General features: G+C 44.1%; 1 protein-coding gene across 1 annotated transcript; it reads right to left on the reverse strand.

Moving 5' to 3' along the window:
* Positions 1 to 319: 319 nt before the first annotated feature.
* Positions 320 to 7,282, reverse strand: LOC139342658 (delta-like protein 4). Its single transcript, XM_070979874.1, has 11 exons — positions 6,850 to 7,282; positions 6,489 to 6,740; positions 5,958 to 6,015; positions 5,180 to 5,443; positions 4,142 to 4,202; positions 3,696 to 3,826; positions 3,434 to 3,603; positions 2,954 to 3,173; positions 2,116 to 2,857; positions 1,866 to 1,974; positions 320 to 1,728 (listed from the first exon to the last, which is right to left on the reverse strand). The coding sequence occupies exons 1-11, from the start codon at positions 6,901 to 6,903 to the stop codon at positions 1,723 to 1,725; spliced, it is 2,067 nt and encodes a 688-aa protein (XP_070835975.1). The 5' UTR covers positions 6,904 to 7,282; the 3' UTR covers positions 320 to 1,722.
* Between the last annotated feature and the right edge of the window lie 5,811 nt (positions 7,283 to 13,093).

Here is a 13,093-nt window from a genome sequence, read left to right on the forward strand (position 1 = left end):
TTCCTCAACATAATGCAGCCTATAATGGTACTTCATGACACTTTTCCTGCTTTTCTTAACATGGTGTCTGGGATGGGGGTGGATTGCTGATAATCGTGCAACAGCATAACTCGTTGGTGTCTGCTGGGCCCCTGTTCGCTGTGCTCACGCTCCAGTTAGTGAAATACAGATTTTCTCATTGACACATGTGCAAGCATATGCCAAGTTTTTTCTCATCTCACTCCATAGGAGATGACTTATCGTGGGAAATCACGGGATTCGTTCCTCAGAGCCTCAGTGATATGATTTCTGCAGACACAGTAGCTCAGAGACGCACAGTACTGTAGAGAGACCACAAGGATTCTTTATTTTCACATACAGATGTTTTTAAATATATTTCTTTTTGTTTAATTTCTTACACTGCTGCCAATTACAATACTGTCCACTGAATGATTGCTAGCACATTGATTTCACATCACACCGACACAGATGTCATGGACATAGATATGGAACCATCAGAAATGCTACCAGGCCAAATGTATGACTGTATCTATAGACAATGAAGCCACTTCCACACCAGCTGACACACATAAAAGTTCCTAGATGATTCCAACATTTAAATTAGGATCTCTATTTGACCACATGTACACTCGACCATTGAAGAGCAACAAACAAACAGTGTACCAGATATGTATTCATTGTTTCTGTTTATGACAAAAAAATATTAAAATAAAACACCGACGACACTTTAAAAATAAATTCACCTTTTCTGGGCGTCAACTTAAAAACGGATGCTCATACATCTAATCTCAACATATAAATATACAGTATATACAAAATAATCTTATAAAACATAGAAAGAGAAAGATCAGTGCTTCATATTCTTAAATTACTAATGAAATACTAATCTTACAAAATAACATTATTGGTTCAGTAATTTCCTTTGAAGGCGTCCTTGGTACGATAGTCACTTCATGTATTTCTTTGTCTTTATTTAAGGGTGATCTTGCATAAAGTAAAACAAGGCCTTATCATGAGTTTCCCTGCGTGGAGCCACAGCGTATTGCATCTTTTGATCTTTTATATTCTCTCCATTTTGCTGTGCAAGGGAATCAAGATAAGGTGGGGCACAATGTATAAGGCTTTGTGATCTAGGCTGCATACATTCTTTATTTAAAAAAAAAAGGATTTACAAAACTGATAACCCCAAATATCCTTCAAAAATGAACCGTTTTCAGTAGTTTTTGTCCCTTTTTGATTGAGCACAATGCTGATTTTTGTTTGCATAGCGCATTGCAGGCCACAAAAATGGAAAAGGCTCGCTCCTTCCACAGGCTTGTTGGCAGTAAGTTGATTTGATGATTGCTGATTACTGCAATAAGGTGGAGAGGAGTACACCATGATAGTCCTCTTCTTCTAATCAACATGCAGGCATAAACATCTCTGCCTGAAGCCCTTGGATGAACTTGGACAAAGCAGACAAGGGTTTGAGTCGAAGACATCGAAGGCGCATCCGCAAGTCAGATTCGCTCATTATTTGCCGCCGTCTTTATAGTCTTTACATTCTCACAAAGATTAGTAGCTTTAGGTCTATTGAGTTCAAAGAGCACACCGGCTCCATCCAGTTATCAAGTTTTCAAGAGCAGCAACTTGCATTTAAATAAATCCCAGTCTCTCCACACTTGTAAACAGTCCACAAGAAATCCAAGGACAGGATTGACAGTGAATAATATCTTCTATTTATTATACCTGAAAAGGGAAAAGATGAAAAGAAATCTCAGTGGCCACTTCAGGAGTAAATGTGACATCTAACATAACAGAAAAGAGAATGTTAATTAATAATAAAGGTCATGCAGAAAATAGACTGATGATGAAGAACAGCTTACCTCAGTTGCAATGATGCATTCATTTTTCTCCTCTGCTATTACAAAGACAGACTGGTACATTGAATCTCTGGAAGAACATATCGTTGATATTCTACACTCTGGCCTTTCACTGTGGGGTGAAGATACAGAGAATCAGTTATTGAGCACAAGAACAATCAATTAGCTGATGTTCTAATCAAATGATGACTTTGTCAGCAGCTCAGCACAGTGGCAGAAACATGAACATAACACACCTCACATGTGCACTTACCTGTACATTCGAGTCAAATGCTTTTTTTCTTCTATTGTCTTTTCACAGTTTTCATCTTTGTCCAAAAGGGACAGTTCATCCTTGTACCCCGTGGAGGTTTTATAGTCCAGGTGGTAGTGGTTGATGTGTTTGTGATTGGACTTTTCCCTGGGACAGTCCACCTCCAAATCGATCTTTTTATTGTTGTTCTTGAGTTCTAGAGTGGAGATGAGGTTCTCCTTCTGAAAGTCACCCTTGGAGAGGTTGTTCATGGTCTCTGAGTCCTGCTCCGTGTTTCTCTGCTTCTTGACGTGACGTATTACTACCGCTACCATGCAGAAAAGCACCAGAACAGCCACCAGGCCGACTCCCAAGCTGATGGCTGCCAAGCTCAACTTGTCATTGGACTCCAAGCCTGTGTTGGGAAAGGGGGTGTTGGGCGAAGGCACATCGTTGGACTGGCACCAGGGGCCGCTGTAATGGGCAGGGCAGATGCAGCTGGGCTGGCCTTTCGATCCAATGGTGCAGGTCCCGCCGTTCAGGCAGGGCTGAGAGGCACAGCGGTCTGTTGGCTTGTCACAGTGGCGGCCTGTGTACCCTGGGGGGCAGGTGCAGGTGTAGTCGTTGATGCGGTCGATGCAGGTGGAGCCGTTTGCGCAGGGGTTCCTGGCACACTCGTTGATGTTGATCTCACAGCGCAAACCCGTGAAGCCTGAGCGGCAGCTGCACAGCCGGAGGTTACCGTGGACCACACAATGTCCACCTATGCAAAAGAAAAAAAACAGCATTGCAGGCGTTTATTTCCAGCACAAATATACAGAAAGGGAAGCTTTGTGATGCACAGAGGATGATGTATTACCATTGGTGCATTGCAGTGAGGTACATTTATCCACCTTCTTCTCACAGTTAAGTCCAGTGTAGCCTGCTGGACACTCGCATGTGTAACTGTGCCCATTGTCCCTCTCTTTGCACTTGCCACCATGAAAGCAGGGTGTATCTGCGCAGGTCAGCATCCTGTGTTCACAGTGTGTCCCTTCAAACCCCCGTGGGCACACACACCTATAGCCATTCTCAGAGTCCTGCAGGGGGAAAAGATATAAAGTTTATCAAAAAGCTCCCTGTCAGATGTTTTGTTTTATCATATCCTGTTCACGACTGCCCCGACGAACCCCATTATCCTCAGTTTGAATTCTATTTACAGTCCACGCTCTGTGAACTGGGTCATCTAGTGACTTGACAATCGATAGCATCCTCCTGGACTAGCAGATAGACTGAGGCAAAAACAAAAACAGGAAGGCCTGTGTTGTGGGAAAGGAGAGAGAGAGACTTCCGGACTCACCAGGCAGTGGCCTCCGTTGCGACAGGGCTGGCTGTCACACTCCCTGACCTCCATGTCACAGTTGACCCCGGTGAAGCCTGGCAGGCAGGTGCAGGTGTAGCTGCCCTGGCCTGTGTTCATACACGTGGCCCCGTTGGCACAGGGTTTGTGGTGGGTGCAGTAGTTCAGATCTGTAAACAAACGGGCGGAAACATTATTTTATCTGCAGCGCCAACATTTCACTCAGCGTCGTTGCAGTTTGGAGAAAGAGGCAGTTACACACCTTGGTCACAGAAGATGCCTCCCCAGCCTTCCTTGCAGGTGCACTGCCACGGCTCTTTACAGGTACCATGTTTACAGGATGGATGGAGTTTACACACATCACAAAAGAGCCCCTGCCAGCCCTCTCTGCATCTGCTCACACACAAAACAATGAAACGTGACTGTAGGCTCACACTGTTTTCTTTTAATCCATCATAGCTTTAGTGCTCTGACAGATTATTTAAGGTAGAAGAAATATAAAGAAATACATCCTAAATTCAACCTTTTTGTATATGATTGGGTACTTAAAATAGTCTTATGGTTTATCTGCTCTTAATGAAGGTGTTACTTCTGTGGTCATGGTAAATCAACATGTTTTGGCAGTTTGTGGATGCCCTGAGGCAGAGATGAACATTTAATTAGATAATTATGAATATGCAACAAACATACAAGTAAGTGAATACTCACTTGCATTCTCCAGGTAATGTGCAGTTTCCATTCCTTTCATTGCAACCTTCAAGACAGATTGCTGTAAAAAAAAAAAAAGGAGAGAGAGAGAGAGAGAGAGAGAGAGAGAGAGTGAGAGAGAAAAGGATATTTAAAGCTCAAGGTTGTGAATTGTGCATTTATAACAAGCTGTTAATAAAGCTTTTATCACCTTGCTTTTCTTCCCACAATAAAACGTGTTACCTGACCATTTCAATAGGAAACATAATTTGCAGCGCGTGCTCTGTGCTGTATGTGACATTGATTTTTCATGGTTTTATCGTGTTAAACGGCTGGCTCGTGCGGAGCAGATGCTTGTTCTCAAAAAAAAAAAAAAAAAAAAGCAGGACAGCTGCCCCATTGTTATCGGTGGGCAGTTCGAGGCCCGTTTGCAGCTGCCGCCTTACACCGCTTCAACAATAGAGGCCGCAATTTAGTGGCGCGTGGCGGCCGATAATGCCGCGATTAACCCCGGCGCGCGCTGCTGGGCGACCACCGCCCTGGATTAAAGCCGCACGCGCCCACAGAGATCGTGCACCAGTAAGTGGGCTCTGCCCTCAAATGTCACCCGAACAGCTCCTCTTTCCGTCACATCCGAACACACACACACACACACACACACACACACACACACACACACACACACACACACACACACACACACACACACACACACACCTGTGATCAGGTAACAGCTCATTTAGACATTAAAGCGCCAAACAAAACTCACGCGCCACTTTGAGGCTTATTTATCTCAGTGTTTAAGAATCATATCGCGAAAGAATAAAACAAAAGATACCCGCAAAATGTACATAAAAAACTTTTTCTTCATGTAAGTGTGCTTAAGATACACAATGTCGTGTTTATGTTATGCTCTGTGCATTAGGGCCTACAGACTTTTATCTTAATGTTAGGCCAGCTGCTTTTTGGAGAAATGTGTACCCTCGCCTAAAATCTGCCTTGCGACCTTTAACCACAAACAAAGGAAAGTGTCCATATGGTGTCTTTACTCTTGCTTACGTTCTTGGCAGTATTCTCCCTTCCATCCCGGTAGACAGGCTATTTGCCCGTCAGGCTTGCAGGTGTAGTGGCCAAAATGGTCGTCTCTCGGAGCGCATATTTTGGAACAAGTGTCCCCGTAGTAATTGTCATTGCAGATGAACCGGTATGAGTACCTGAGCTCCGTCTGCGTCCCGCTCTGCACATCCTGGGACCACTCATGCCCTATTCCCAACTGTCTTTGGATGGCAAAAGAACTAATCAAGAATTCAGGGTTGGTGGTGTCTGGGAACAGAACATCAGACATATTATGGATTAGTTTAAGCAGAAATATTAAAGTCCACAACAATTTAGAGTGTATAGTTGATAAATCTAACAATTATTCCTTCAGTGATTTGTGTGACAAAGCACAATCTATATACTGAAATTTCCTCTTCCTTTCACATTATTCCCCTGTTATGAAGGACCTAACAAAAAAGGTGTAAAATCCAGGAAAGGGCTGTCATGGGATTTTTGGCAAGGCTTCGTGTTCTCACTTGAGCCTGTACACTTTCCCATGCATGCCAAAAATAAAACAAGGGAAGTGCGATTGTGTTGGAGAGATTTGATTGTAAGGAATTGTCGTGTGACTCATAAGGCATCCTAACAAACACGGATCCATGACGCTGAAAGTGCCAGATGCATTTGCCAGCACGCTGAGTGAGGGTTATTGATGAAACGTGTGACAGGTAATAAGTCATCTATACTACTCATGGGATGTCTCCCTCTAGTGGTGGACAGGCAGAGCGCGTCTCCTCACCTCCAGGTGGGTCCTCTGCAGGAGAATACCAGGCTTCGATAACTAATGAGAAAGCACCCTGTGGAGACAAAGGAGCAAAAAAAAACCGTCACAAAACACCTGAAAATATATTAAAAGCATATCTATTTAGTTACTTAGTGGCAATTCAGCGCTATTTTACTTAAGTACTGATGTAAACCAAGTGGTCCTGGAAAGGAATCCAGCATTCTTTACGCAGTGTGGACAACGCAGAGGTGCAGTGAAGCTCTTATCATCTGATCTACAATGTTTGTCAAGCCTATTGCGTAAAAACACATTCTGTGGCATTTAAATACACAGTAACGATAACCAACAGTGCAGTAAGTCGTGATTGTGCTGATTTGATGAGAGCATAAAATGATAAATGTTTTTCCTCAAAAATATTTTTAAAAGCAATTTTTGTCCCTCATTTTTCCTCATCTATTGAATTCCTTCCTAAATCACGTGATGTGTAGCCTACATACGCGTTTGATGTGAAGACCTGAGTGCGCACGGGAGGACAGGTGCTCTTACCGGCCAGGTGAAGTTGAGCGGCAGACGCAGCCTGGCGTCCTGCTGGATGCTGAACGAGTCGGTGCCCAGAACAGGTGTGGTGACTTTGCCAAATATACAGTCTCCAGGAGACACCACCGTCTGGAAGTTCTTCAAACAAACCCTGAAATAAGTCCTGCAGCCAGTCATGCTGCAACTAAGTCCATTTGCCAGCAAACCTTTAGTATTCTGAAAGTGATGGAGATCTATCTCGAATACACCTGATCCCAGAACCTAAAAGAATACAAAGAGTGAGCACAACAAAATAATGCAACTTTTTAAATACAACCATTCTTTCCTAATTTACAAAGATAAAAAAAACAAAAACAAAAAAACATTCTACCTGAGTAAATATTGTCATAACTATTGCGAGGACAGAGGTGAACCAAACGGCCATCCTTTAGAGTTTAATGTGCGTATCCTTAAAAGATCAGTTTGTCCTCCAACAAAACGTTCCTATTCCAAGTGCTGATGGCGCAAACGGAGTGTCGACCAATAAAGTGATCGGAATAAATATAATCCTTCTTCCAAAGATCGAGATCCAGCTCCACAATCCGTATCCAGAGGAAGAAGTTGGAAAAGACCGAGTTATCCAATGCTAGAGGTTAGACAAATATCAGTAACGTCAATATCCACAAGTGAGTCTGTCTGCGGTCTTTATGTCCATCCATCGTGCCGGTCAGATGTTGTTTGAGTTTGCTGTGCTGATGCGAGGCTTGCGTGGCCAACAGTGATGCGGGCGTGTGGCAGAGCATCAGCGCATAGTGACTCCCAGTGAAGGATGTTTGACGTCCCTCCCAGTTTATATACCGCAGTGTAGTGCCATTACAGACGCTGTCGGTCAGTCCTAGACACCGCCCACTCCCCTCTCCACCTTCTTTTTGCTCGGAATATCATCATCAGTCATTATAATTGTGGTGGAGGTTGTCTTTGCCTCACCTGCTCCAGAAAAAAAGCGCTTTTCTGCGGACTGCGTGCAGATGGTTCGTCCCTTTAGCCAAAATAGAGAATGATGCAAAACTAAATGAAGGGAAAATAATTAATTATCAAAAGGGTCACTGAATTCAGCGATTGCAACCAGAGGCTCAGGCTCAGTAGAAGTAAGAGATTTGAGACTCAGTCACTTTTCTCCAGAGATCGCTGACTGTTTGTGCGTCTTTACGCGCCTGCACGCCCCGAGCGCCTTTTATGCCTGTGACCTCGCAGCCTCCTCCCTTGTTTCTTCTGTTTATTTTAGATAGGGATGGAGCGGGAGATAACCCCACAGCTGTATGATAATGGATTCTTATTGCAAAACACATAAATCAACCGAGGAACCCGCGTTTTTACAAAAACCTGGCGCGTAAATGAGTGAAGAGGAGCCGTGCAAGGCTCACTGTACAGGATAAAGTAAACATGAATGTGTTTAATGGGAAATAGTTCCACACGCCCTAAACAAACGTAATTGTTTTATTTATTTTTAACATATACAACTGGGTAGTTATTATTTGGAAAGCTTCTTTGAGGACAGACACACAGCGCATTTGTTTATGCATGTGGTGTTGCAAAGAGACAGAGGGGAAGAAGACCATATATTTTATTTTAAGTTACTGTTTATTGTGCTTAATAAAGAGAGCATAACAAGCGCAGGCACCCAGCTGTTCAGGCACTTTATTTAGCATCATAACTCATTCTACCCTCAATTGAAAACAAATTACTTGTATAAATTGAAGTCAAGATTGTATCCTACATGTAGCGAATGTTTGTTGAACTAACATCCACCACAGCCAGTTGGGGAAAAAAAAAAAATCCTCTTTCAAGTGTATGTATAATTGTTCCAAGAGGGAAAAGAAAAATGAACTCAAAACTGTATATAGAGGTTGCTAAGCAAATAAATTCAAATGCCATATACATTTTATCACATGTAAACTCATGCTGGGCACAGGCATTGTTGCCTTTATCGCCCCTGCAGCAGCAGGCCAGCTTGACGGGGAGGATTTACAGTGAGGGAACAGGATTTAGGAACTGTTCCCTGGCCGTGAAGGTGTCTGCCTGAGCAGCTCTCCTGCCGAGATGACTTCATCTCTAAGCCCCCACCTTTTACTTATAGGTTTGAGGTCCCACTTCAGGGCAGAGACAATGGACTATTGAGTCTGGCACAGTGTGACTAAGAGGCCCGGACATCTCGCAGCTCTGCTGTATTGAAGCATTTGGCGTTCCCACCATTGACTAAATCACACAGATCCTGTGGAGGATCAATGCAGCCCTGCACAGAGGTTTAATCCTGTATCGCTGTTCTGTTTGGTGTGTGAAATGACTTGAATTCACGCATCAATGAGGCATCTCACTGGTTTATAGAGCAGCCATGGACTCTAGAGCCCAATCAATCTCCTTTGCACAGAGAAGTGCGCAGCGTAACGATGCTCCTGCCCTCCCTTCATACACGTCAAAACATCCATCCACTTTAATATTTTATGGACCATGGTTAGGGTTTCCCAACTGTGTCTCAGGTTACAATTCCTTGTAAAGCTTTGGACTGTGCTAAACAAGCAGTGAGGCTCGGACTGGAACTTCTTGCTGCCGCATGGAGAAAAACTTGGATCAGATACAGAGAGGTGCCGTTCTGGTGATGCACTCACATGGCTTTCTTAATATTTACCTAATAATCTCCTCATTTTATCATCTCTTATTTTTTCTGTGTATATAAATAGCCAAAAAGCCTGGCCTGAAATAATAGGACATTTCAGCCGTATGGGTTATTTACTCTTGGCCAATGCAAACAATAATCTAACAGGCACTTTTCTGCTGTGTTGCTCTAGAATAAACACAGCCTTGGAGACACACACCGGCCCACCACAGTCCCATCTCAGCCTTGCATAGGACATCATTATTCTTTGTGACAGTGTTTGGTAAAGCTGACGTCTGATTGTTCTATGGCTTTTCAGCTGGCATCCGAACCCTAAAAATAACATTTTGATTGGGAAATGAAGAGGTATGAAAGTGCCTCTGGACTCAGACATATTAGGCAAGTTGCTATGTGAGAAAAATGATGCAATTGTTTGGTCCTTTGTTGGACGAATGTTTGTTCCCAGGAAAGCTTCTCTACATTGTTTACAGGTTATTGATTTTAACAAGATGTTTGAAAGTGACTCAAACACATTTACTCCAAATGTTGGCCAACATTCACACCAACATACTGTTGATACTTATTTATTTCCAAAACACGTGGCGATTATTGTGCCCCCCATCAGCAGAGCAGGGATCAAAGACCTTCTTAAATTAAATTGTCCTCTGCTAAATGCCAATATGTGTTTACTGTTAATTTGCACTGTACAGTAGGTGACTGAACCTGACGTCACGAGAGAAAGGTCACCTGGTTTACTGTCACATGTGAAAACATTATGCGGTGTCATTATGTGTTTGTCTTATTTTTCAGCTGTCTTTTCCATATATAGTGCGTCTCCTTAGATGCACTCAGACCTCCTTCTCCTCTTTATTCTTCCCCTTGTTTTACTGGCCTGCATGGCTCTGGCCACTGTTCCAAGAGCAGCAACAATCTGGGCGAGTGCAATAGGAAATTAGCTACAGTGCTAACAGATGGCTCCTTTTAGTCTCGAAATCTGCCCTGTTTAATGCACAGCAGTTTAACACTTCTTTACAGCGCATTTGATCTCTACGCCCCAATCTGTCCGGCCAATCAATGGGGCTTTTGATGTGCGCTGCCAATGGATCTGAGGCGTCTAAGCATGTCGCCCTCGGAGGAGAAATCACCTGCTGCTGCAATTAGAAAGGCGAGGGGTGGTTTCCTTCTCTCACAGCACCACGCTGCCCTGTTTCACTTCACACTGCCATCAAACACTGTCTCTGCATAGTTTTTGGGAGATATTTGTTCCAGCCTAACTTGTGGAAATATGTATGAGGGTTCAGGGTATGCAGAAAATTTCCAGACAAACTTTACTGTAAACTCAATTCAAGGATTAAATGTTGAATTTCCTGCCGTTAAGGACTGCATGTCTGTTGTGGGCTGCAGTAAATTGCTTTGACAAAACCAGTCCATTAAAAGCACGCAGAGGCATATAATATTAAATCAATATTATTAAATGTGTCACTTTTGGACCTAAAACTGATTTCTCAAACATGCATGTGTCATAAATTACCCAGTGTGAAAACTGTTACGGACGTCTGTTTCCACTCAGTTTAAACCTTCATACCTTCAGCTGACATTAGGCTCAATTTAGACACCCTGACATTATGGTTGGCTGCCTGCTAAGAGCCATGGTCCACTCTGGAACTTTCCAGCCACCCTCTTACTTTGCTGTTGACAAAACACAGCCATGTCAGCACTCCTCTACCCTTACAACGCAACCAACAACACCCTTTGGTCACTGACACCATGTCATGATGCATGTAGGTATCACTATGTCTGGTGGATCATGACATCATTCATGCCTATGGCATAATCTATGGCTCAACAATGTACCTTTTTTTAAAAAAAAAAACAGGTGTGTAAATCAGGTCGGGGTGATATGAGGCCATGTGTGTAACATCTGTCTGTGTGCCAGTGTGTCAAGTGTCAGCAGCATGTACTTCACTGGGCAGGACCCAGTCCTTCAATACTTGATATTGATCCAAACAGAGCAGCTCCACCTTTGACACATGGAGCTTCAGCAGGGGCGGGCATTATACCACATCTGTCACTCCAGCCCAACCATGTCACATCCTGCTACAGTCAAGCAGATGCATTTCCGTTTTTATAGCGTCTTTCTGTCATTGTCTCCCCGCTGTTTGTGTCGCACTTGAACAGAAAACAAACACGCGAAGGACACTCCCACGAAAGCCAAACATGTTTTTGTGTCCGAGCAGTTCTTGAGTGATCGCCGCCTAATTGTGTGTGAGTGGAAGAAGCTACTGTAGTCTTAAGGAAATCCTCCCCCGCCAGAGTCAAAGCATCATTGCTCTATGCAAGACAAAACCTCACAGCAGGAAAAGGAAAGAGATAAATGGAGGAGAGGGAAGAGCGTGCTGGTGTGAAGAGGGCTGTTAAAAACGCACCCGCTAACCGGTCAGGAAGACCAGCCTGAGACTCAGAGCCCTCAGGCCTCGTGGACCCGCAATTCACACACCAATCTACCTGTTAGCACGAGGTGTGAACAGGTGCATTCCCTTTATGAGCTGCACTGTGGGCTCTCAAGTGGTTTGGGCAGCGCAGACGCGCCCCAGGCGGCGTTTTAAAGAGCTACTATTAATTGTCTTTGCTTGGCTTCGTGAATCTGGGGAAATTTCCATCAAAGGAAGAGCGAATATTAATCTTCAAAGTCGCAAGGATTTTGGCCTCAATGTCACCATCGGGGGAAGTTCAACACAATCACCGAACACCATCAGCGTGATTAGCGTCCAGTAATTTCACATTGGCATGCCAGGCTGTTAGATGCTGTGATTTGGTGTGATAAGAGCCTGTGATTTCTGGTTTAATTATCCAGGACTTAATGATCCCTAATCTGCTTTTCATCCTCCACTTCCTGACCAGGGGCACATGACCTCCACAGTAAAGTACACCATATTATTGTTTATTTATAAAGACGGATCCAGAGGTATTTTTGGAGGGTCCATTGTTTTTTCCTTTGATGATTTGAAATTCCTATTTGTCCTTTTCCCATTTGGTCTACGCACATGGAGTGTCCCACCTTTGCTTCCGATTTCAAGAACAGAGATTCTTGGGAATTTGCTCCGCTGCTGTTGTCCGTGGGAGTGTTGTGTTTTAGGGTGAGGCATGAGGACGAGGGTCTTTGAAGGTGAGAGGCACAGAGGTAGTGTGGGCGCTCCAGAATCCTACTTTTCTTTGTCCTACCAAGAGTCATCAGGAGCTTTCTGCAGCCATGAGAGTGAAATGTGACCTTTTGTTTGGATTCCATTTAGCGAGCTGAACTGCTGTTGACCTCATAACTGCTCACTGTGTACATACACACAAACCCATCTCCACTCTGCAGGACAAACAACTGATGCAAATCCTTTTGTGTAGAGTGATTGTTATCCTAGTCAACTTAAGGCCCGGCCGTGATATTAACAGCAGTGTGCCGCACAGATGGAAGACGTATATGTTTCCGCGGCTGGTTTGTGTTCCTGTGGCCGACGAGAAAGTGGGCCTCACGCCATGTTTGACATCATTAAGGCCTCTGTCCATGCTTACCCAGCCTCGTACTGAGACAACAGGGGCTGACTGGATGCTGCTGGTTGATTAATTCTCTCAGTGGGAGCCGAGTTGTGAGGAGTCTGAGTGCAGGCTGTTTGTTTAGTAAAGGCTCATTGAGGTTGGATCTTCACTGATGAGACTGTAGACGGGTTTCATGTTTACAGTGACGAATATGTTCCGCTGCGGTGGTGCATTCGGCCTGCAGCCCAGCGGGAGCTCCCTCGCTGCCAGGCCGAATGGCCTTGGAGTGTTGTTCCAACTTGACCCCGTGAGTCCCAAGCTGCCCCAGTTCTTACCCCTCTGACTTGGCTCTCATAGGCAATTTTCATGTCTCTGTCCAATATCTGACATCTCTCAAGAACTCTGTGCTCTCCAGACCATACTCACCAGATAGATGTCATGCTTTTAATATTTCCTC

Source organism: Chaetodon trifascialis, chromosome 14 (assembly GCF_039877785.1).
Source record: "Chaetodon trifascialis isolate fChaTrf1 chromosome 14, fChaTrf1.hap1, whole genome shotgun sequence".
NCBI classification, from domain to species: Eukaryota; Metazoa; Chordata; class Actinopteri; order Chaetodontiformes; family Chaetodontidae; genus Chaetodon; species Chaetodon trifascialis.